Consider the following 24530-nt stretch of genomic DNA (forward strand, 5'->3'; position numbering starts at 1 on the left):
CGAAAAGAAAGGTATATGCAGCCATTAGATGTTTTATTTCATCTTCATGTTCACAGTTTAGGTTAGAAAACATGTCAAGTTCAATATTGCAAAAGTCAAACTACAGATATCCACACAATTTTTTTTTGATTTTTTTTTTTTCTTTCTTACAAGTATTTAAGTAGAATCATAGAATTATAACTGTAGCAATATGACAACACAACTGTAATAGCTTTGGATTAAACTAGTAGGCCTACCAACAAAAAGCTTTTCATTTGTACAGTACATAAACACCAATTGCAAATAAATATTTGAATCATGTATGTACTACTACAGGTACATTCCACACACAAGATAATTCACTCAAAAACTAAGGCAGAACTAACTAAAAGAAAGATTATATCCAGCCTAAAAGTTATAAATTCACAGCAAAATCAATTCAGTAGAAATGTAATGATCCTGAAACCTAAACCTATTTTGGCTATTAAATCATCAGCTTATTGAGGATAATGATATTCAGGATACATCATGTAAACAGATTATGCCCAGTGCATGTACGCACTCACTCACAGACACACATTCATTCTTACATGATAAATGTCACATGATTGTCTGATTCTTCATTTGTCTCATTACCTTTCTTCATAACTTTTACAAACAGACACGCACCAGCCATCATGCACAGAGATTGCATATTCTTGTTAATAGTAGGTCTCTTTTTCCACCCAGCCTGCAAATGAAAGACAGAAAGAGCTAAATTAATTAACTAAATTAAAAAGATATATGCAGAATAAAGCTCTAAACACATGGATTCAATTACTAGGCTCTACAGATTCTCTGTAATATTGCTGCATTGTTTCTTGAACCTTGAATTTTAATAGTAATATTGGAAAACTTTAGCTGCACCATATAAATGTAATATGCATCAGTTTGAGTTTTTATTTGCCTGGTATACTTACAGAAAACATTAAAACAGTATAGTTAAAACTAAACTAATTGAAGATATGAGTATAGAATAAACTATGAAACTATAGATAGTATCTCAATGCTATTAAAATAACACTGTTCGGAAATGTAAACATCTGTGCTCACCTCCTGGATTCCTGCGCAGGATTAATTTACGGATCTCGTCATACACAAAGATTAGCAAACTGTACGGGAAAGCACAGAACCACCACATAATCCTGTAAAAGGAATAAGAAATGAGAAAGGAAAAGGTGAGGACAGGAGGAGCAGAGAACATAAGCTCTTCTAAGGTGCAGAAGTGTGTGTGTGTGTCCCTTACTTGAGTGGGTACATCCTGAGGGCAATGTCCATACCGGGGCAGTAGGACAGGAAGGCTGCCAGAGCCGTCTCAGCAAACAGTCCAAAAATGAGAATCCTATTCCTATAAGTGCACAGGTTAGAGAATAGCCTTTAACAGAGACGTATGCAAATATCACACTCTGGAATGAGCTCACAAACATACACACACACATACTGACTTCATGCCCTGTTGGAAAACGGAGTTCCTGCGTGTCTTACAGATGATGAGGTCGGCCCACTGCACCACCACAATGCTGGAGAAGAACGAGGTGTGACAGGTGAACTCGATGACCTTACGTTGCTCGTAAGTCTGAAACATACATATTTAAATAGATACATTTACATTACATTACATTTAGTCATTTAGCAGACGCTTTTATCCAAAGTGAGGACAAATGAGGACAATGGAAGAAATCAAAATCAACAAAAGAGCAATGATATGCAAGTGCTATAACAAGTCTCAGTAAGCTTAAAGTGCCCCTATTATGGGTTATGAAAGGGTCATATTTTGGTTTTGGGAGTCCCCAACAACAGGTTGACATACATGCAAGGTCAAAAAACACTTTAATTTTCTTATAATAAGCATTTATTTTTACCTTATTTGCTCAACGACTCCCAAACTAGGGGTGGGCGGATCGATCTTAATATCGATAGTATCGATACCAACGTTGGTATTGGTATCGGATCGATACTAGCCTGATTAGATCGATACTTTAGGTTAATTTCCTCTCCTCTACACTTAACATATTGCTTAATACATTCAACAAAGAATAGACATATCTGTGTGTTTATATACCGCTCTTTTCACGTCTCGTATGCAAACCTTACTGCTCCTCCCTGCTTTAGTGTTTTGTTATGCCATTACGTGACTCAGGGGCTCCATGCGCAAGCGGATATTATGCTACAGCGAGAAATGGAACGGTAGAAATTCGCTACTGTGGCAACAGCACCAAATTTATTCACCTTTTTCAACGTGAAAGTAAGCTTTTTTCATAGACTGTATGTACAAGACTTCCACTTCCTTAGGCACGGTAGGGAAATCATGAGAAAAATAAACCAAAAATAGTTTGCAATACCAAGCTTTTGTACAGTTAAAAATCGCTGGAAGCGGATGAGACTGGAAGCCAGACCCATTAAATTTACCGAATTTGGCCTTTTTATACAGTCTTCAACCATTAAGCCACGTTGTTGTTTTTTTCTTTATAAAAGTTTTCTATCAGAGGAAAACACTTAACATGCATGCACTTTGCGTTCATATGCTGGGCTGCTTGCCTGCATATAGTTTGCATCATCAGTATACTGAGTTGGCCTTTCAATATTACTTTCTTAATGCATTAGTCCATGTTAAGTTTTTTTTTTTCTTTATAACTCTTTTTTTATGGGAGGAAAATGCTTAACAGGAAACTTTACGCATTGCTTTCATATTCTGGGCTCCTCTGCTTGCAAACTCCTTTCAGAAAGGCAAATATCCACATAGCTTTAAGGTGAATATAATATTTTAGTCATATCAACATAAGTTATTGTTAATTTTCAAAGTGTAATTGGTCATTTAAATGCATGTTATTAAAAGGAAAAAGTATCGGTATCGGTATCAGTATCGGCGATACTTGCCCTGTATTTACTTGGTATCAGATCGATACCAAAATTTGCAGTATCGCACACCCCTATCCCAAACGATTCGCTCAACGATTCATTTTTCCAAACCCCTCCTTTGCGTGACGCTAATCTTCGGTGATTGGTCTATTTCATTTAAAGCAGTGTTTGTGAGCTTTTAACGCTCCAAAAGCGGCGCCTAGTGGCAACGAATGAATTTACATTTTCATTCAGACCAACGCGAAAATCAAGTTTTCCCAGGTCTGCACGCGCAACAATTGGGCCGGCACTATGCTAATGTTTCATGTTGACATCAATATGAAACGGCTTGGGATTCGTTTTAAAAGCAACTCGTTTCAATGATTCAGAGATGACTCTTTCTTTTGAGAGACAATGGGCCTCATTCATGAAACGAGCAGAACAAATTTTTGTGTAAATCGTTCGTAAAGCTGTTCTGACGTAAATTTTTGGATTCATGAAAGTGTTCGTATTTTCAAAATGTTAGTTGGTACGAAAGAAATGTAGGCCTGCTCCTTACCACGTGTAAATGGTGCGTAAAACGTTCTGTGTTCTTTTTGGCAAACTGATGACACTGAATTTTGATGCACTGCCATCATAATATTTTACAAGTTCATGTGCTCGTTTTTTAAATTTATTTATTTATTTTTTTTGTAGCTGAGAGTTGATAACTTTACCTTTGGGTAAAACGCAGCGCTTGTCACTGTCACTTTTTACCCAGCTGTCCAATCAATGGAGGAGGGGCGGGACAAATACTACACCGACCAATCATACAACAACTGAACAACAATAGAGGAGTTAATATTGCTGGTTACTGCATTTTTATATTGAGTAATATTCTTCAAAATTAGATACTAGTAGCAATACATTACTGCCGTGGATATTCCAAATGATAGCAATCAAAGCGTCTCAGATGGAAAAACGCTGTGCCACAAAAGCATTCTCAAGCGCCACCAGTGGTCGTTTTAAGAAGAGCGCCTGACATTTTTTCAGCTGGCTAAAAACACTTTGGTGGACACACGTTAATTGAATATTTATTGTTAGGTATATGGCCTATTAGTGTTTTTAGCATTTATGCAATATACTAGAGCCAAACCTGAGAAAGTAGACCAGAATATTCCACTGCGTTCCTGGACACGCAATTTGCGTAACTGTAATTCATAGGCAGGGATTATGCTAATTGTGAATGAGCGTGCACGAGCGCCCTATTTACGAATGATTGGAATTTATTAACATGCACGTTTAAGTAACAAATCGGACGTTTACAAGCGTTTGTGAAACCGGAGGAGAGTTTTCGGGAAGGTCCGTTTTACGCGCAAATTACTCAGAATTTACTCCTATATTTTCATGAATGAGGCCCAATACTTTATACACGGAGCACTTCTAGATTTAAAATCTTGCAGGATGTTTTCATTCACTTAGAGCTGTGTTACACACTGCATGAACGCTAATTTTCCGAAAATACATAATAGGGGCACTTTAACGCAGTACACGTAGCAAGTGTTTATATATATATATAATTAATAAAAATAAAACAGATAGAATAGAAAAGAATAGAGCAAGCTAGTGTTTAGAGGCAATTTTGCTTTTGTTAACTGTATAATAAATAAAAAGAAAACAAATAGATAGAAAACAAAAAGATTAGAAAAGCTAGTGTTAAACCCTATTCGACTGGATTAGTTTTACAAGGGTAGATGGAGTAATGTTAAATTACCATAGGACATCTGTAATATTAATGGCCAATTCGCACAGGATAAGAAATCTCAGTAAAACTACCAGAAGTGGGAGGAGTAACTCGATTTACGCACCGTCACCTCCCTGTCGTCATGTGCGTGCTACATCCATCGATTTATTAATTAAATTAAGATTGAATTCTGTTTGCAATAGACACTTACCTAAAGCTAACAGAAGTTTCGTGCCTCTAACAAGTGCTTTTGACCTTCTTTTTGATCCGAATGGTATGCATTGTCATATGCAGAAAACATTCGAGGTTTGCCGCAGACCTGTCCCACCGCCTAGAACGCAACTGAATGTATCTTCAAGCATGGAAAAAAGGCGGAAAACTACTTTTAAATAGGAAATTACGGAATATTTACGTACATATTTACAGCTGGTCTATTCGCACGGGATTAGTATTACCTGAGGTAATTCTCCCAGACCTTTTTACAGAAGGTAAAAGTCTTTTTTACTGACTTTGTCCGTAATGATTACTGAGATGGCACATTCGGACGGGACTAAAATCACTGAGAAGCTCTGGTAAAAATTACTTTACCCCACCTCTCCATGTAAAACTAATCCCGTCTGAATAGGGCTTTAGATACATAATGAAAAACAAACATTTTAAAAATAGCATTTGAAAGCTTTCTGCACATATGTTCTGTAATTGTTGTTAATAAATAATAATAAAAAACAGTCTAATAATTTGCAGTTTAAGCCTGTTAAATGTTAAAAACTATGGGTTACAAATAAAAAATTTAAATTTTGGTAAGATGTAAAAACAAAAATATAAAAAATTTTTTGGAACTCACTGTGTTCCAAAAAAATCTATTTTAAATTTTACAATTAATCACAGAAACCTATTTGAGTAATTGGTTTAAATTTTGTTTTAATGATTCAACAGCATATTTTAAAGAAATTAATACTTTTATTCAGCAAGCACACAAAATTAGCAAAAGTGACAGGAAAGACTTTTACATTATTAAAAAATAAAACAGATAGAATAGAAAAGAATAGAGCAAGCTAGTGTTTAGAGGCAATTTTGCTTTTGTTAACTGTATAATAAATAAAAAGAAAACAAATAGATAGAAAACAAAAAGATTAGAAAAGCTAGTGTTAAACCCTATTCGGACTGGATTAGTTTTACAAGGGTAGATGGAGTAATGTTAAATTACCATAGGACATCTGTAATATTAATGGCCAATTCGCACAGGATAAGAAATCTCAGTAAAACTACCAGAAGTGGGAGGAGTAACTCGATTTACGCACCGCCGTCACCTCCCTGTCGTCATGTGCGTGCTACATCCATCGATTTATTAATTAAATTAAGATTGAATTCTGTTTGCAATAGACACTTACCTAAAGCTAACAGAAGTTTCGTGCCTCTAACAAGTGCTTTTGACCTTCTTTTTGATCCGAATGGTATGCATTGTCATATGCAGAAAACATTCGAGGTTTGCCGCAGACCTGTCCCACCGCCTAGAACGCAACTGAATGTATCTTCAAGCATGGAAAAAAGGCGGAAAACTACTTTTAAATAGGAAATTACGGAATATTTACGTACATATTTACAGCTGGTCTATTCGCACGGGATTAGTATTACCTGAGGTAATTCTCCCAGACCTTTTACAGAAGGTAAAGTCTTTTTACTGACTTTGTCCGTAATGATTACTGAGATGGCACATTCGGACGGGACTAAAATCACTGAGAAGCTCTGGTAAAAATTACTTTACCCCACCTCTCCATGTAAAACTAATCCCGTCTGAATAGGGCTTTAGATACATAATGAAAAACAAACATTTTAAAAATAGCATTTGAAAGCTTTCTGCACATATGTTCTGTAATTGTTGTTAATAAATAATAATAAAAAACAGTCTAATAATTTGCAGTTTAAGCCTGTTAAATGTTAAAAACTATGGGTTACAAATAAAAAATTTAAATTTTGGTAAGATGTAAAAACAAAAATATAAAAAATTTTTTGGAACTCACTGTGTTCCAAAAAAATCTATTTTAAATTTTACAATTAATCACAGAAACCTATTTGAGTAATTGGTTTAAATTTTGTTTTAATGATTCAACAGCATATTTTAAAGAAATTAATACTTTTATTCAGCAAGCACACAAAATTAGCAAAAGTGACAGGAAAGACTTTTACATTATTAAAAAAAATAAATTAAAATAAATGCTGAAATAAATCTCGGTTTCCACAAAAATATTAAGCAGCACAGTTTTTTTTTTTTTTTTTTAAATCGATAACAATAAGAAATGTTTCTTGAGAAGCCAATCAGTATATTAGCCCTCTATGCCATGAATGTTTATTTTGGACGGAAGAAAATATTTCATCCCATTTTTTGGGAGCTTGGGGGTTCCTGATAATATATAGATTATAAAATGTGCACCCCCCAGCCCCTAACCAGATATTGGTTTGTTTCCTCAGGGCAATACTGTGCTATAAGGGTACTGAAACACCAAAGTTTTCTATATAAGAGGAATATGGAAAACAAGCAATATAAGCATTAAAGAAATGTGCGTGTGTGTGTGTGTGTGTGTGTGTGTGTGTACCTGTTTTTCTATTCAGGTGGGGACTTAAACCTGAATACACACAGACTCATGGGGACTCGTGTCACGGTGAGGACCTAAATTGAGGTCCCCACGGGTAAACAAGCTAATAAATCACACAGAATGAAGTTTTTTGAAAATCTAAAAATGCAGATTAGGGCAATATAATATACGGTCTGTACAGTAGAAAAAGCATTACGCCTATGGAGAGTCCCCACAAGGATAGCAAACCAGACGTGTGTGTGTGTGTGTGTGTGTGTGTGTGTTTACCCATTGCTGTCCATAGGTGTCCTCCAGGTCATTAACTGCACGACTGTCCCAATCCAGTCGAATTCCCAGAAGCGTTTGAGGCAGAAAGCCATTCTCAGCCATGATCACAAAATAAGTAAAGAATCCTCCCAGCGCCTGGATCATACCTACACACAAATAACACAAATAAACACACACACACACACACACACACACATATGTAATTGCTTTTATCCCTGCAGAGCATGAAAAGCTATTTTATTCACAATATTAATCAGAAGCATGAGGCCTATTCACCCCCCTCACATTTCTAAAGTGGTTTTTCATTGACACTTATGGTGCAAAATCTGTTTTTTTCTTTGTAAAATAAGTTGTATGATTATTGAGGATAAAAATGTGTTTGTACTTACCCAACACTATCCTGTATAACAAACATAAAACTAAGTAATAAGTAGTTAAAAATAGTTTTTCCCCCTTTTATCATGTCTTCTCTTTCCTAGGGCAACAAGTGAACCTAGTGGCCCATCAAAAAATAAGTGCATGATGCCTCTGATGTTCATTTGTTTGCACAAAGTAATTCTTCAAGGACTACAAAGTTTACAAGAATTAAGCTATAAAGGGCATGTGTGTGCGTTCGCTGATATCTGTGTGCAAGTGCACTTGAGGCTGACCGATCTGTCCGTAAGCCATGCTGATGAGCCTCTCATTCACCAGCTTGTCAGTTTTGGGGTTTCGGGGCTGACGCTTCATAATGTCACTCTCTGCCGACTCGTATGCTAGAGAGATCGCAGGAACCTGAGAGAGAGAGAGAATGATGACAAAGATGTGTGTGTGTGTGTGTGTAATGGTCTGGTGTCTGGTGCCCGAGGGTAGTATCACACTTGACAGGAATTGGAAGTAAGACTGAATGCGCACAAGTGTGAGTGTGTATAACACACCATGTCAGTGCCAAGGTCGATGCAGAGGATAGTGACGGTGCCCAGAGGCAGTGGCACACTGGCGATGATGAAGAGCAGGAAGGGTGTGATCTCTGGGATGTTACTGGTCAGCGTGTACGCAATCGACTTCTTCAGGTTATCAAAGATCAGACGACCTAAAACACAGAGTATTTTATTTTATTGAATATACATATATATATATATATATATATATATATGTGTGTGTGTGTGTGCATTTGTGTTAATGCAATAAATAAATCGAAATAAATAAAGTTTTTACATTGTGTAAACCAGTCAGGCCAATACATTTAGAAATTTGAAAGAGAAAGCATGGAAAATTTATAATGCTTCATTTCCTTTTTGTCCTAATACTTAATATTCCTTCTCTGTCTCACCCTCTTCCACCCCCGTAACAATTGAGGCAAAGTTGTCGTCCAGCAGGATCATGTCAGCAGCTTGCTTGGAGACGTCTGAGCCAGAGATTCCCATGGCAACGCCAATGTCAGCCTTCTTCAGAGCAGGGGAGTCATTCACCCCATCACCTGTCACTGCCACTATGGCACCCTGCAGCCAGAGCCAGCCAATCAGAATCAGAGTCTCAGACCAGTCAGCCAGTCAGAATCAGAGAAAGAGCTTTCAGGCATTCAGAATTAAAGACCAGTCAGAAAATCAAAGTCAGAGTCAAAAAGTCTGCCAGGCAGTCTGAATGAAGACATTAAATGTGTACTATTGTTTAGAAATTTTTGGTAAGATTTTTTTTTGTTTTTGAAAGAAGTCCCAGTATCAAAAATACAGTAAAAACAGGCATACTGTGCATTATTGTTATAATTTAAATTAACTGCTTTCTATTTTAATATTTCTATTTTAAAATGTCATTAATTCCTGTGATGACAATGCAGAATTTTCACCTTCACTACGCCAGTCTTCAGTGTCACATGATCCTTCAGAAATCATTCTAATATGCTGATTTAGAGCCCAGAAAACATTTCCTATTATTATCTGTGTTGAAAACAGTTGTGCTGCTTAATATTTTTTGTGGAAAACGTTTTGCAATCTTTTGTAACATTAAAAATGCCTTTACTGTCAGTTTTGATCAGCATAATGCATCCTTGCTGAATAAAATTATCAATTTCCTTTTAAAAATTTAGTTTAAACCCAGTTACTGGCCACTTCCCATTGTAAAATAAACAAATCAAGGTTACTGCGAATAGTGCATTATGACAATGGCATCAGTAACCAAAATATTACTTTTTTTCCCAACACCATGAACACAAAAATGACATATAGGACCTAAGAAACACCTGCTAAAATTAATGTAAACAAAAAACCTCCAAAGGTCTGATATTTCAGTCTAGCTTGCATTTCAGTGAAATTTGTCATGTGTGAGACATCCAGTGTGTGATATTTTAATATTCACAAATACACAAACACACACACACACACACCTGTCTCTGGCAGCCCTCCACGATGATGAGTTTTTGTTGGGGTGAAGTGCGAGCAAACACAATCTCTGTGTGGTTCCTCAGAATATCATCCAGATACTCGGAGCTCATGTCCTTCAAGTCTGAACCATGAATCACACAGGCCTTAGCGTCTCTGAAATGCACACACACACAGAACAGTGCCCAATTCCATTATCTGTGAAGAAGCAATAAAAGCAGATAAAAACCCATTCAAATAGATTTAGTTTACACACACATATGCACCCAGACTCTCAAGCAAACACTCAAAAGAGACAGATTCACACACACAGACCGTGGATTGACTTGGCTCAGAGGTATATTAAGTCTTTCAGCGATATCCTCCACTGTCTCGTTGCCCTCAGAGATAATGCCCACGCCTTTAGCAATGGCCTTGGCGGTTATAGGATGGTCGCCCGTTACCATGATAACCTGTAAATATGGATTGACATTGACATTGGACATAAAATGCTGAACTGTAGATAAATGGATGGAGGGAACCTATAAATGGATACCTTAATGCCAGCGGAGCGGCACTTTCCTACAGCATCTGGCACTGCGGCTCGAGGCGGATCGATCATGGAGATTAAGCCCAGGAAACAGAGCTGGTTGACCGGGAAATTCACATCATCACAGTCAAACTCAAACCCCCTCGGAAACTGTGAGGGAGAGAGGAACAGGTGGCAGAACCCTGAAAGAGAGAGGGTAGAGAATTAAAGAAGGAAGGAAAGAAAGAGGAAAGGAAGGATGTAAGAACTTACCCAGAACCCTCTCGCCCAGTCCGCCGAGCTCCATGTACGCTCCCTGAAATGCGTCCTTCCAGTCCTCGTCCATTGGCATTTCCTCACCGTTGATCATTATGGTACTGCACCTGCATTACCAATCGCCCAATAATCACAGTTATTGATTAACGATGAAAATGGCTGTCAATAATCACAGATATGAATCACAGCGATGGCATTTTGACAGATCAACAATAATTACAGCTAGTACTCAGAAATAGGAATTATGATGTATCATAAATAATCACAGTTATTGATTTATGTTTGCTTATTCCCAATAACTAAGTATAATTTTTATACTATTAGTATTTATTAATATTTGGAATTAACCTATTTTGAATGAAATCTATTTAGTTGGTTTTAATTTTAATTTTAGTTTAACTTATAGTAATTTTGTTATGTATTTTCCCCATTTTTATTAGTTATTTTTATTTTTACCGGTAATATTTCTATTTAGTGTTAATCTATTTTTATTTTAGTCATTTTAATCATTTTTAACTTAAATTTATTTTAATTCAGTAAATTGAAAGGGCAACATTTCTAATTTCATTAATTTTTTTTAAGCTTAAGTTTTATTTTTTTATTATTTTATTTAATTTTATAAATGTAAGTATTATTTTATACTTCTTTTATTTCAAATTATTTTAATAGGTTTTTAGTTCACAGTAGCAACACTGCAATAATCACATATATTACAAGAGAATAATTGAATTTTGATGAATAGTTAAAGCTTTAACAGTAACAGTTAAAGCTGTAATCATTAATCACAGCTATAGATTAAAGTTATTTCTGCTCTATATATGGATTTCATGTATCAAACTCTGGTATTGATTACCTGTCCAGAATCCTCTCTGGGGCTCCTTTCATCACCAGCAGGTATCCAGTGGGACTGTCTTCTATCTCATGAACAGACAGCTAAGAGAGAGATGGGGATTATTTATATCTTAATCGATATCTGTATGACATCGACATCATTTGTTTGTTTAAAATCTTTACAGCTTTGGCTATGTGTTTCTTGTAGGTGCACCTGGTATTTGTTAGTTGAGTTGAATGGGATTTCTGCCACTTTTCGGTTGTTGTCTCTGAGAGTCTGAACACAGCCGGACGAGAGCTCAACACACTTCAACAGAGCAGACTCTGATGCATCTCCTGCTGTGTCCCTCTACACAGAAACTCACAACGTCACAAATCAAACAACAATAGAGCACAATCCGTCACCTTAATTATGATAAATATCAATATCAAAGTCTATTAAAATAACTTTTTTATAAAAATGGAAAATTTTAAAAGCTGCTATTATTTCAAAAATCATTCTAATATGCTGATTTGGTGTTCAATAAAGATTTGTCATTAGTATGCAATTTTCACAAGATTTCACAAGTATAGCAATGTTGACAGTGAGGAGCGTTATTTTTTTCCAGTGTTTCTGATGAATAAAAATCAATGCATACTTGCTGAATAAAAGTATTAATTTCTTTAAAAATAATTAAAAGTCTTATTGTGGTTTTGTATGTGATGTATTACCTTGCGCACAGGAATGTTCTCTTGTCCAGGTTTGAAGACAGCACGGTTACAAATTCCTGCCACTCGAGACAGAGAAAACCATGTAGGAGAGCTTTTATCAAAGCAACAGCCTACACACACACACACACACACACACACACACAGAGTGACATAAGAGAAGAAGAGATTTGGTTAAATGTGCTCAAACAGATATACAGATGTATGAACCGATCAAGAGAAGAATTATCCCCGTAAATGTTCAAAGATATCGAAATATTGCTCTTTTAGCAGATGATTTTCATCTAAAACGACCTAACATATGCTAATTACCAGGAAAGTGTCCTTAGAGGATTATGGGTAAAGTGCCTTGCTCAAGGACACAATGGCCACTGTAATTGTGATCAGCAACTCTAATTGACACTGGAAGCTCACATTGTGTCCTAACCAGGCATGTTTTCATCAAAAAAAAAAAATTAATAAAAATTCAGTTTGCACTGAAACAGATTATGCTGTGGGTTCTAACACAAGCAGTCAGATCGTATTTACAATAGATCTGTGTGAAGAAGAGACTGAAAATCAAGACACTATTTACTGATTAAACCTATGTGTCTACTACTTTCACTTGATTGGTCCGTGGACCTCAAAGCATTCTAACCTGATTGGTCCTCGGTGGTGTCGGCCTCGTGGATCTGGTTATCAAACCACATGTGAGCGACAGTCATCCGGTTCTGAGTTAAGGTTCCAGTTTTATCTGAGCAGATGGTGGAGGTGGAACCTAGAGTCTCCACAGCCTCTAGATTCTTCACCAGACAGTTTTTGCGAGCCATGCGCTTAGCAGTCAGAGTCAAACACACCTGAGAGAGATTGAATGGAGTTAAAGGAGAGACAACAATGCATCTATGGTCTTTCTGCTTTTTGAAAAGTGTTTTTGTGGATCTGTAAAAATCTATGGCAGATGGAGCCTTACAAAATGAGAAGGATGAAAAATGAAAAGAATGAAAGAGAAAAAAACTTCTATGTCTGCGTGTACTACTGTTCAAAAGCTTGGGGTCGGTAACATTGTTTAATGATTTTATGCTCACCAAGGCTGCTTTCATTTGATCCAGTTTTATGTTCAAATATATTTTCAAATATATGTTACTGTATTTCTTTGATGGCAAAGCTGTATTTTCAGCAGCCATTACTCCACTCTTCAGAAACCATGATGCATTTTTCCAGGATTCTTTGATGACTAGAAAGTTCTAAATAACAGTATTTATTTAAAAAAAGAAGTCTTTACTGTGACTTTTGATCAATTTAATGCACCCTTGATGAAAAAACTTACTAACCCCAGACATTCAAATGGTAGTGCATATGAATGTCACAATATGTGTTTGTATGAGTGTCTCACCGTGACAGTAGCCAACAGGCCCTCAGGAACATTGGCAACAATAATACCGATGAGGAAGATGACTGCCTCCAACCAGGTGTAGCCCAGAATGAGTGACAGGATGAAGAAGGACACACCCAGGAAGATGGCCACACCTGTGATGATCTGAATGAAGTGCTCGATCTCCATGTTGATGGGCGTCTGACCCACTTCCAGACCAGACGCCAAAGATGCAATGCGGCCCATCACTGTACGATCACCTGTAGCGATCACTATGCCATGGGCTGTACCTGCACATACACATAAATCAACCAATTCATGTGTGAACGTAAGACAAAGGAGAGTCAAATAAATAAAAGAATGAATGCGTACAAATTAATGAATGTGCTAAAGAACAAATAATTGATCATTTGAATGAATGAACAATCAAACACACAAATTGTTATGCATGAATGAATAAAGTAATGAGTGAAGGACTGACCTTCCACACAGTTGGTGGAGAAGAAACTGATGTTTCTGGTCTCCAGAGGGTTTTCATGAGTAAACTCTGCAGAACGGGTCTGAGGTTCTGACTCTCCAGTGAGAGATGAGTTATCCACCTGAGAAAAACAGACAGGAGGTTACAGCAGAGAGGATGTTCTCTTTCCGATCTCAGGCTTCTTACTAAGACTATGGGTTGATAAACAAAGATGATCTCAGATCTGAGACCTTCCTCTTAATATCTATCTACATCACTCGCACTCTCTCTACCTTGCAGCCGCTGGAGGCGATGATCCGAAGGTCTGCTGGAATTCTGTCTCCACCCTTGATCTCCACCAGGTCTCCCTGAACCACCTCTTCTGCATTTATCTGAAATTTCTCTCCCTCACGAATCACCAGAGCTTGCTGAAAGAAATAAAGTCCATTCCAAAGTTCCTCAAACATGATGATGAAGAAAAGTTATTTTGGGAGAGGCCTAAAACAGTGAGCCTGTCAGAATAGAGTTTGTAATATGCAACCTACTCTATGAAAGAAACACATACACATTTGTATCTGTATGAGTGTGAATATATATAGATGATATAATCACTTTACCATGGGGCCATATTTGGTTATTCAACCATACAGATTTATTTTAAATGACCATTTTAGTCTATTAATTATGCTTTATTTTATGTTACCATGTATTTATGCATTTAAAGTAACTTTAAAATGATTTTGCACAATTTAAAAATTATTTTATTTAACATTTATACTGTATTTAATTTTAAAGTTACTTTAAAATGACAACATTTAATTTGATTTAATTTAATTATACATTTTCATCCTCACCTTTAGCTAGTCCCTGTCTTTTATATTGCTCTTTATTTCTTTACTTTATTTCACCATATTTATTCTCTGTATCGTCTATTTCTGTACCATTGCAATATTGTAACCAGCATGCCAACAAAGCTAATTCTGAGAGAGGGGGAGGGGCGAGACGGCATGTGGTTTCTTTCATAAGTTAAGAAGGATTTACATACATTTATATAAATCATACATTGGGCTTTTAAATGTTAAAAGGGATTTACATGGATTTATGTAAATCATATAAAATATTGCTCATAATGGTTTCCGTTTGGGATTTGGTATCATTTACATTTATTCATTTAGCAAACACTTTTATCCAAAGCAATCCACTGCTGTTATCACACTAACCTGAGGCACCATGTTTTTGAACGAGTCCATGATCCGGGAGCTTTTGGCTTCTTGATAATATGAGAAACAGCCAGTTATGATGACCACAGCAGATAGAACCACACCCAGATACAGCTGCAGTAAACCAGAAAGAGGGAAACACAAGTCAAGGGTCAGGGGGTTCAAAACCACTCACATTTTTTGGCTGATAAGGTTTAAGCCGACTCCACCACTCTTTTTTCATCTGTAAATATACTATAGATAAAAAAACAACAACAAATAGACAACCTTATGTAGAGCTGCTGACATCTTGCAGTTTATTGAATTATTCTGTCATTTCTGAGTCTTTAAGCTGAAATGCACCTGTAAACTTTCGTGACCAGTATGCAAAAGCTGTTGACATCTAAATCATTGCAAAGGTTTCTCGTGGAATTTCAATATGAAGATATAAGCTCACCAGCCACCACAAAAGTTGGCATATTTTAACCACATTTACATGAAAAATAGACATTAACATTGCAAAAGAACAGCATAGTCAGACCATTTTAAAGATACACATAGTGCCATAAGTCTTAAACTAAATGGTTTAGAACGGGTAACGCACAAAAATCATGGTGTAAAAGAGCAAACGCAGTTAAATGATCCTTAACTTCACATTTTCATTTATCACTGACCCTAAACTGTCCCACAAGCAGCTGGGAGCTCAGTTCACAGACTGGGACTCATTCATCATACTGGATATGGGACAGCAGAGCTAAAAGCCATGTATCCACCTCAGTCGCCAACAACGTGAGCAGCAGGTTTTAATTCCCCTCTGGTGGAGTGAAACCAATTTAACTCTTCATTTTTGTGATTTCCTCTTTTAATCGGCTTAAATATGGATTTTAGAAAACTTAGAGATTTGAAAAAAGGAACTTGCACAGGTATTAGTTAAATATTAGAGACATATGAGTACTTTCAGGCCTACTACTTTTATGAATTATAGTGTATGAATGACTCATTTGTGATACCAGCATCTCCTTATAATGAGGGTTGTTTCGGATTTGAGCAATGAGTAAGTGGAATTTTTAAATAGGAAACTAGAGATTTGTAAAAAGGATTTAGTTAAGTATTACAACCATATGGGTACCTTTACTATGAATTTTATTATTTAAATTTTTTTTATTAATAATTGTTTGAATGGCTAATTTGTGTCAACAGTATCTTTTCATAATGAACCTTGTTTTAGATTTGCTCAATAAGCAGGTGGGATTTTTAAATATTAATTCCTTTCACAGTTAGATGAAAAATTGTTTTTAAATGCACAATGCTACACTACAGCACACATCACCTACAATAAGCTCAAATAACATTTAGACTCTAGACAGAGTCCTGTGTCTCTTACATGAGCACCATAAGTCAGTGTGTCTGGAACAGGCCACACATCTCACAACAACTTACAGTCTTATTGGATACTTAATAAGCCCTCTCATTCTCATTGGCCGGATAGTTAGTGCACTCACATTGTCATTGACAGGCTCATCCTCAGTGGCTGCCTGAATACTGTAGGCAAAAAAGCAGAGGATGGCACCGATCCAGAGCAAGATGGAGAATCCTCCGAACAGCTGCTTACAGAACTTCACCCACTCTGGTGTGGTGGGCGGCGGGGTCAGCGCATTCGGACCGTCGCGGTCCAGAATTTCTAGCGCTCTCTTACGGGTCAGGCCCTGGTGGGATGGAGACAAAGTTACTCAAGATTCCCTGCAGCAACTCTGAAGATTCCCTGCTAATAAATATAGCTTGAACCAGTCTAAAGTGGTTTACTGATCTAAGGTGGTCAACAGGATGGTGGTTTTAGAGAGGTTTTGTGCATTCAGCAGCCAGGTCAGGATTAGAGACCAGCGCAGCTTTTTCCAAAAGCATTATAAGGCTCGACTGCAGTTTCTATTTCTACTTAGGCTTACAATGCTTAACTAGGTTAACTAGGCTGGATAAGATAAGATAAGATAAGATAAGATAAGATAAGATAAGATAAGATAAGATAAGATAAGATAAGATAAGATAAGATAAGATAAGATAAGATAAGATAAGATAAGATAGATAAGATAAAATTAAATAAAAAAAAAATAAATAAATAAAATAAATAAATAAATAAATAAATAAATAAATAAATAAAATAAAATAAAATAAAATAAAATAAAATAAAATAAAATAAAATAAAATAAAATAAAATAAAATAAAATAAAATAAAATAAAATAAAAGCTTCTCAAGGCGCATAGGAAATCAAGCCTTTTAAGTCACTTTTACACACAACACCACAAAACAGGGAAAAAAGGTGAATACCAGCTACACAAGCTTAAACCAGTAAACTAAGCTGCAGCAAAAAAGTTACAAAATATCACATAATAGAATAAAAATGTTATATTTATTTAGCTAAAGCTTTTTTTCACAACTAATATCACTTAATAATATATATTCCAAAGCGTTGTTTAGTTGGCCGTGGGTGCGCTGCTTGAATGTACCGGTGGGTAAAATGTCAACACGATTTGAAAAATATCCGATTCATTATTGCAAATGTCGAGGGTGAAAGTAAAGATGACTCACTCTGGCAAGGTCAACTCCATAACGAGTACTGAGCTCATCTAGAGACAGCTTATGATCATCCTGTAGAAACACACACAAGAACATCAGATATAATACAACACTTCATGTTTGCCAATTAGTTGGATCATCAAACTGCATCACATTCTTTTAGAGACAATTTCATTGTTTGATTTCTAATTATCATCTCTTACACTCTCATACCTTCAGGCTCACACACTTTCTCTCTTTTTTCATGTACACATATTCACGACACAAAATAATAACTTCTTACCAGTGACACCTCTTTCTTCAGCTCATCTAAATCTTTATCTTTCATCTTTCTCTTTCCTCCCTTTGGAGCAGCCTCAGGGTTGCTTTCATGTCCGGACTGAGACAGAGAGAATAATACCAAGAGAATAACATTTTATTACTCAGATGTTGCTCCTTCATAGCTTATGAGACTTCTCAGTTTCATATATACATATATTCCCACTTTTTCTATTTTTATTTGTAATGAATTTGTAATACATCACAGGAATAATCTAATTTTAAAATATATTAAAACAGAAAAGTTATTTTAAATTGAACGAATATTTCATAATATTACTGTTTTTACTGTATTTTTGATCAAATAAATGCAGCATTGTTGGACATAAGAAGATTCTTTCAAATAATTAAAAAAAACCTTTGGGAAATACTATATATATTAAGACTATATTAGGTATATATTAAGAAATATTTTTACACATTGCTATCTAGGGGAAACAAGTGCACTATTAATAAGTGATTTCAGCTGAGATTTTTCTTTCCTAAAGGTATACATATCATGTTTGCACATATTTGTTAATTAGTCAGCTGAATATTTATAACTGAATCATAATTTTTCACCTGAACTGTAGCTCTGTACTTTAATGAACACCACAATATTAATGCAGTCATAGTTATGCCTTTAAAACTACATACGACAAGCTATGTAAAATTATGACAGATCTTTGACAGTGTTATCAAACACCAAGTGTGCCTGAGCATATCGGTTCATGTAGTAGTGTACTTTGTGCTCGTCTTTGGCAGGAAAAGTGTGCAGTGTGCTGACACACTAGGAACAGGGTGTCATGGAAATCACCTGGTCCTGTCACTCTTACTCAGCTGTGACTGTATGCGTGTGTGTCTGACACGTGTACAGATAGAGCAGCATGTGGAACAGAGAGAAGATCATTCATTACGCCTTAAATCAGACCTCCTTTTGGAATTAATTCCTATTAATACCAATCAAACATAAGACAGCCTGAACTATCATACCTCTCAGCCTCATTATGAGCATACAGACTGCATCTTATCAGTAAAATAATGTTCAGATAATCACACACATGTCAGATATCACAGACAGACACCAACTTATTATTTCACAAACATTATAAATTAGATGCAGCTTCCCCTGTGAATCAGGGGAAAAATTGACAGGAAATGTTCAGGTCATATTTTCCCACCCCAGAATTAAATATCAGTTATAAATTAATTTTAAACTTTTATTTGCATTGTGACATTTTTATGTAATTCATAAGCCCCATTTCTCCTTCCTCGATCATTTCATTGTCATTACAACTATGTGAAATTTTTTTACTTTTTTATTATATTACATTATTTATTAAATTGTAAATTAAACTTGTTATTCAATAATACATATATTTTTATTTTTAAAATTGTTATTAAAAGTGGGATTTGTAAAGCACAATTGTAAGCAAACATCATGCAAATTTGTTTTTTTTTTTTTAATCAATTTTCTTGTACTACAATAATAAGACTTTTTTTACACTATAGCAATAGTAAGAATGAAAATTTGCTTAATTGTCATAAAAATAACGTCATAACATTAATCATTTTTATGGTTTTAAAAACATTAATTATTCTCTTATATGCAAATTATAATTACATTTTTGTTCTTTCAATTTTCTTATGACACATCACTCAAACATTTCTTTGTGATGTTCACCTTCCACCTCCTTTCTGTCTCTTATCTCCCACACAAACATATTCCTACATAATCATGCTGTATTCATAAGAAACGCTGTGATACTAAACAAAACATTATTTAAGGGTGCACGACACTCATAACAATCTGTGAGAGAAAGAAAGAAAGCCGGTGAGAGAAAAGGATAGACAGAATAATTGATGAAGCACCACAGGTAGACACTCACCCCTTTTCCCATGTTCGTTGTTAATGAACTGACTCCCAGATTTCTCCCACTCTCCCCTCGCACGTGTGGAAGACACTGGTGGCTTTTTTTGGAGGTAACATACCCCTTCTCCACCTGATAACACACACACACACACACACACACACACACACACACAGCCTGTTCTCTCCCCCCATTTGTGCCTCAGGGTAACCCGAAGCTCACTTCCCACCCCCTGCCCTTAAAAACACTCAGACACACACACAACCTTCATGCCCACGGCTCTGTATACCTGCACCTGCTACCGCTTTCCCCCTCTTTCTCTCTCCCTTACACATACTTTTATTATCATCATTAATTTTATGCTTGTTAGAAGGGCAGAGGAAGCGAGATGGCCTGAATTCTCCATCACCGAGATTTGTTGGTGATGATGTAGCTTGAGGATTTCTTTGCCATCTAAATCAAGCTTTGAGAATGTGGGAACTACAACTCCCATCAACGTCTCTGCCAGATCCATTAAGAACCGGACCGGAGAGAGCAGCTGCTCTCATGACCCTGCTGTGCCCGGCAGTGACACTTGGCTGACATAAAAATCTGTGATAAATCACATGAACGTCACATGCTACACTATTCGTTGTCTCTATGGAGGACATATTTCACTTTTTCCAGTTTTTTTTTCTTTACTTTTTCTTTTCAGGCTAATGGTTTATAGATCAAAATGGCCTAAACTTAGCAGAGGCTCTCTGTGTGCACTGGTTATAGCATTTTATTATGTACTTAATAAAAATTATGTACTTTACTGACTGTCTCTTGAACATTTGACACTAATATATGTATACATGTATGTATATATATATATATATATATATATATATATATATATATATACAGTGCCGTGAAAAGGTTTTTGCCCTCTTCCTGTTTTTTTCATATTTTGCATTTCTTTCACACTTAAAAGATTCAGATCATCAAACTAATTTTAATATTACACAAAGATACCGCAAGTAAATACAAAATGCAGTTTTTAAATGATGAATTAAGGGAAAAAAGCTTTCCAAACCTACCTGGCCCCACGTGAAAAATGGATTGCCCCCTCCTGTTAAATCATGAAAGAACTGAGATTAACCACATTATTTTAGAAAGCTGAGTAAAATTTCACTAGCCAAACCAAGGCCTGATTACTGCCAGACCTCTTGAATCAAGAAATCACTTAAATAGAGTGCTTAAAGAGCAACACATCAAGCCGCAAAGAACAGCTGAGAAACTAAATAGTTGACATGTATCAGTCTGGAGAGGGTTATAAAGCCATTTCTAAGGCTTTGGGACTCCAGCAAACCATGGTCAGAGCCATTACCCACAAATGGAGAAAACCTGGAACAGTGGTGAACCTTCCCAGGAGTGGCCGGACTACCAAAATTACTCCAAGAGCGTAACGACGACTCATCCAGGAGGTCATAAAGAACCCAGAACAACATCTAAAGAACTGCAGGCCTCACTTGCCTCAATTAAGGTCAGTGTTCATGATTCAACAATAAGAAAGAGACTGGGCAAAAACTGTTGAGGCTGAGGTTGAAAAAAAAGGTTGAACTTTTTGAAAGGTGTGTGTCCCGTTACATCTGGCGTAAAACCAACACAGCATTTCATAAAAAGAACATCATACCAACAGTCAAACATGGTGGTGGTAGTGTGATGGTCTGAGGCTGCTCTGCAACTTCAGGACCTGAATGACTTGCCATAATTGATGAAACCATGAATTCTGCACTCTATCAGAAAATCCTGAAGGAGAATGTCTGGTCGTCAGTTTGTCAGGTCGTCAGCTCAATCGCACTTGGGTTATGGAGCAGGACAATGATCCCAAACACAGAAGAAAGTCCACCTCTCAATGGCTCAAGAAAAACAAAATTAAGGTTTTGGAGTGGCCAAGTCTGAACTTAAATCCGATTGAGATGCTGTGGCATGACCTTAAACAGTCCATTCATGCTCGAAAACCCTCCAATGTGGCTGAATTAAAACAATTCTGTAAAGAAGAGTGGGCCAAAATTCCTCTACAGCGATGTGAAAGCCTCATTGCCAGTTATTGCAAACGCTTGATTGCAGTTGTTGCTGCGAAGGGTGGCACAACCAGTTATTAGATTTAGGGGGCAATTACTTTTTCACATGGGGCTAAGCAGGTTTGGACAGCGTTTTTCCCTTAATAAATGAAATCATTATTTCAAAGTTGCATTTTGTATTTACGTGGGTTATCTTTGTGTAATATAAAAATTGATCTGAATCATTCAAATTACAAACTTTTTCACACCACTATAGATAGATAGATAGATACAGTGCCTTACAAAAATATTCATACCCCTTCATTTTTTTTCACATTTTGTTGTTGCAGCCTTATGTTCAACTGCTTTAAATTACTTTTTTTATTGAAAATAAAACACTGAAATAAGTACATTGCATAAGTATTCATACCCTAACTCAGCACTTAGTTGAAGCACCTTTACAACCTCAAGTCTTTTTGGGTATGATACAACAAGCTTTGCACATCAGCATTTGGCGATTATCTGCCATTCTTCTCTTTGCCTCTTTACCTCTCAAGCTCTGTCAGCTTGGATGGGGGCTGGCAGACATTTTCAGGCTTCTCCAGAAATGTTTGACTTCAAGCCCAGGCTCTGGCCACTCAAGGACATTCACAGAGTTGTCTATAAGCCACACTTGCTGTGTGCTTCGAGTCACTGTGCTGTTGGAAGGCGAACCTTCTGCCCAGTCTGAGGTTCTGAATGTTCTGGACTGGGTTCTCATTAAGGCTATCTCTATATTTAGCTGTGTTGAGCTTTCTTTCTACTCTGATGAGACCCTCAGTCCCTGCCGCTAAAAAAACATCCCCACAGCACGAGGCTGAAACCACCTCACTTTACTATTAGGATGGTACTGTGCAGGTCATGAGCAGTGCCTGGTTTGGTTTCCTTCAAACATGATGCTTGGAATTGAGGCTCAAAAGACCAGAGAATCTTGTTTCTCACAATCTGAGAGTTCCTTGCTTTGTTACATAATCCAAGTGAGTTTTCATGTGACTTCACTGAAGAGAGGATTGAGTCTTGCCACACTGCCATAAAGACCGGATTAGTGGAGTGTTGCAGTGATGTTTGTCCTTCTGTAAGTTTCTTCCATCTCGTGACGTGAGATTCTCGTCATATGATCATGGAGCTCAACTAGAGTGACCATCAGCTTCTTGGTCACCAGTATAATCAAGGCTCTTCTTTATCAATTGTTCACTTTGGCCAGGAAGCCAGCTCTAGGAAGTGTCCTAGTTGTTCCGAACTTCTTCCATTATGGATAGTGGAGGCTACATGCTTCTGCGAACCTTCAGTGCAGCAGAATGTTTTCTGAAGTCTTCCTCAGATCTGTGCCTTGGTGCAATCCTGTCTCTGAGATCTACAAGCAGTTCTTTTGACTTCAGGGCTTGGTTTTTATTCTGATATGCATTTTCAGCTGTTAGAACTTTTATTGAGAGGTGTGTACCTCTCCAAATCATACTCATTCAAATGAATTTGCCACAGGTTAATTCCACTCAAAGTGTAGTAACCTCTGCAAGCGATATGAATGCTCCTGAGCTACATTTCAAGTGTCCCAGAAATGGTATGAATACTTTTGTAATGGATTTTTTTTTTTTTATTTCTAATAAATTTGCAAAGTTGTTACAAATCTGTTTTGTGCTTTGTCATGGTGTATGAAGTGTAGATTGATGTGTGTGTGGGGTGGGGGAGTAATTTAAAGCAGTTTAACATAAGGCAGCAACATGACCTGAAAAAATGAAGGGGTATGAATACTTTCGCAAGGCAGTCAGCGTATATACTATAATTATGGAATATTAGGCTATATAAAATTCATTGATGTGTGAACCTGTTGCCCCATTTATTTATTTATTTGTTTTTGACAAAGAAATGTATTAACCATTTAATTTTGATGTTTACTTAAATAAGGGTTTACACAAATAAGGGTTTTAAAAAGTAAAATATGGTTTAAACTCCGTAGAAAATAAAACCAAATAGAATCAAATAGAATAAAATAAACGGCTTCCTTAGATCAACATGTTTAACGAAGTTAAGCACGCGCTTTTAGGCCTACTGACAATTTGTTGACAACTAAAATGCGTCATTTTTGAACGTTTCACACCCTCTTTTGCACCCTAATCTTGAAATTTGTTTTAATTCTACAGCACATAAGAAACCTTTTAACTGCATTTTTAAAATTTTACTATCCATAAATGTTATATTCACAGCGTTCACCTGGTAGGTGCTCGCGGACAGAAGCAGCGTTCTCCAGAGGTAGTAACCATAGCAACAGGATGCCTCGAGCGCTGGGTCTTTATAGAGCTTGGGAAATATGTTTTCTCAAAACAGATGTTCAAGCAATGCAGACTAATAGATTAATAGAAAAGTATTTGAGTTTCGTGTCAAAATATTTTTTAAAAGGGGTTGCAATTATTTTAAAAGTAGCTAATGACTAGTAGGCCTAAATCTGCACATTGCTATTCTTGTGGTAATTAGTTATTACTAATTGGTTACTAGTTTCGCAGCACTGCAAGTTATTTTACATGATTTTATGATAAAAACACTATGACATTGTCCAGAAGTCCAAGTGTTTATATACACACACACACATATATCTATATATA

General features: G+C 36.4%; 1 protein-coding gene across 4 annotated transcripts; it reads right to left on the minus strand.

Moving 5' to 3' along the window:
* Positions 1 to 14: 14 nt before the first annotated feature.
* Positions 15 to 24223, minus strand: atp1a2a (ATPase Na+/K+ transporting subunit alpha 2a). 4 transcript variants are annotated; one of them, XM_058797671.1, is made up of 26 exons: positions 24142 to 24160; positions 20929 to 20960; positions 19886 to 20814; positions 17983 to 18078; positions 17712 to 17771; positions 16630 to 16833; positions 15149 to 15262; positions 14222 to 14356; positions 13953 to 14070; positions 13493 to 13761; positions 12758 to 12956; positions 12124 to 12233; positions 11627 to 11761; positions 11435 to 11514; positions 10579 to 10688; positions 10333 to 10508; positions 10113 to 10249; positions 9803 to 9953; positions 8753 to 8921; positions 8358 to 8512; positions 8091 to 8214; positions 7441 to 7586; positions 1464 to 1594; positions 1265 to 1366; positions 1072 to 1163; positions 15 to 709 (listed from the first exon to the last, which is right to left on the minus strand). In XM_058797671.1, the coding sequence occupies exons 3-26, from the start codon at positions 19895 to 19897 to the stop codon at positions 681 to 683; spliced, it is 3054 nt and encodes a 1017-aa protein (XP_058653654.1). In that variant the 5' UTR covers positions 19898 to 20814; positions 20929 to 20960; positions 24142 to 24160; the 3' UTR covers positions 15 to 680. The 4 variants fall into 4 exon arrangements, with proteins under 4 accessions (XP_058653654.1, XP_058653645.1, XP_058653662.1 ...); XM_058797662.1 differs by having other exon boundaries at positions 19886 to 20960; positions 24142 to 24223; XM_058797679.1 differs by lacking the exon at positions 20929 to 20960 and having other exon boundaries at positions 19886 to 19999.
* Between the last annotated feature and the right edge of the window lie 307 nt (positions 24224 to 24530).

The sequence above is a fragment of the Onychostoma macrolepis genome, chromosome 02 (assembly GCF_012432095.1).
Source record: "Onychostoma macrolepis isolate SWU-2019 chromosome 02, ASM1243209v1, whole genome shotgun sequence".
NCBI classification, from domain to species: domain Eukaryota; kingdom Metazoa; phylum Chordata; class Actinopteri; order Cypriniformes; family Cyprinidae; genus Onychostoma; species Onychostoma macrolepis.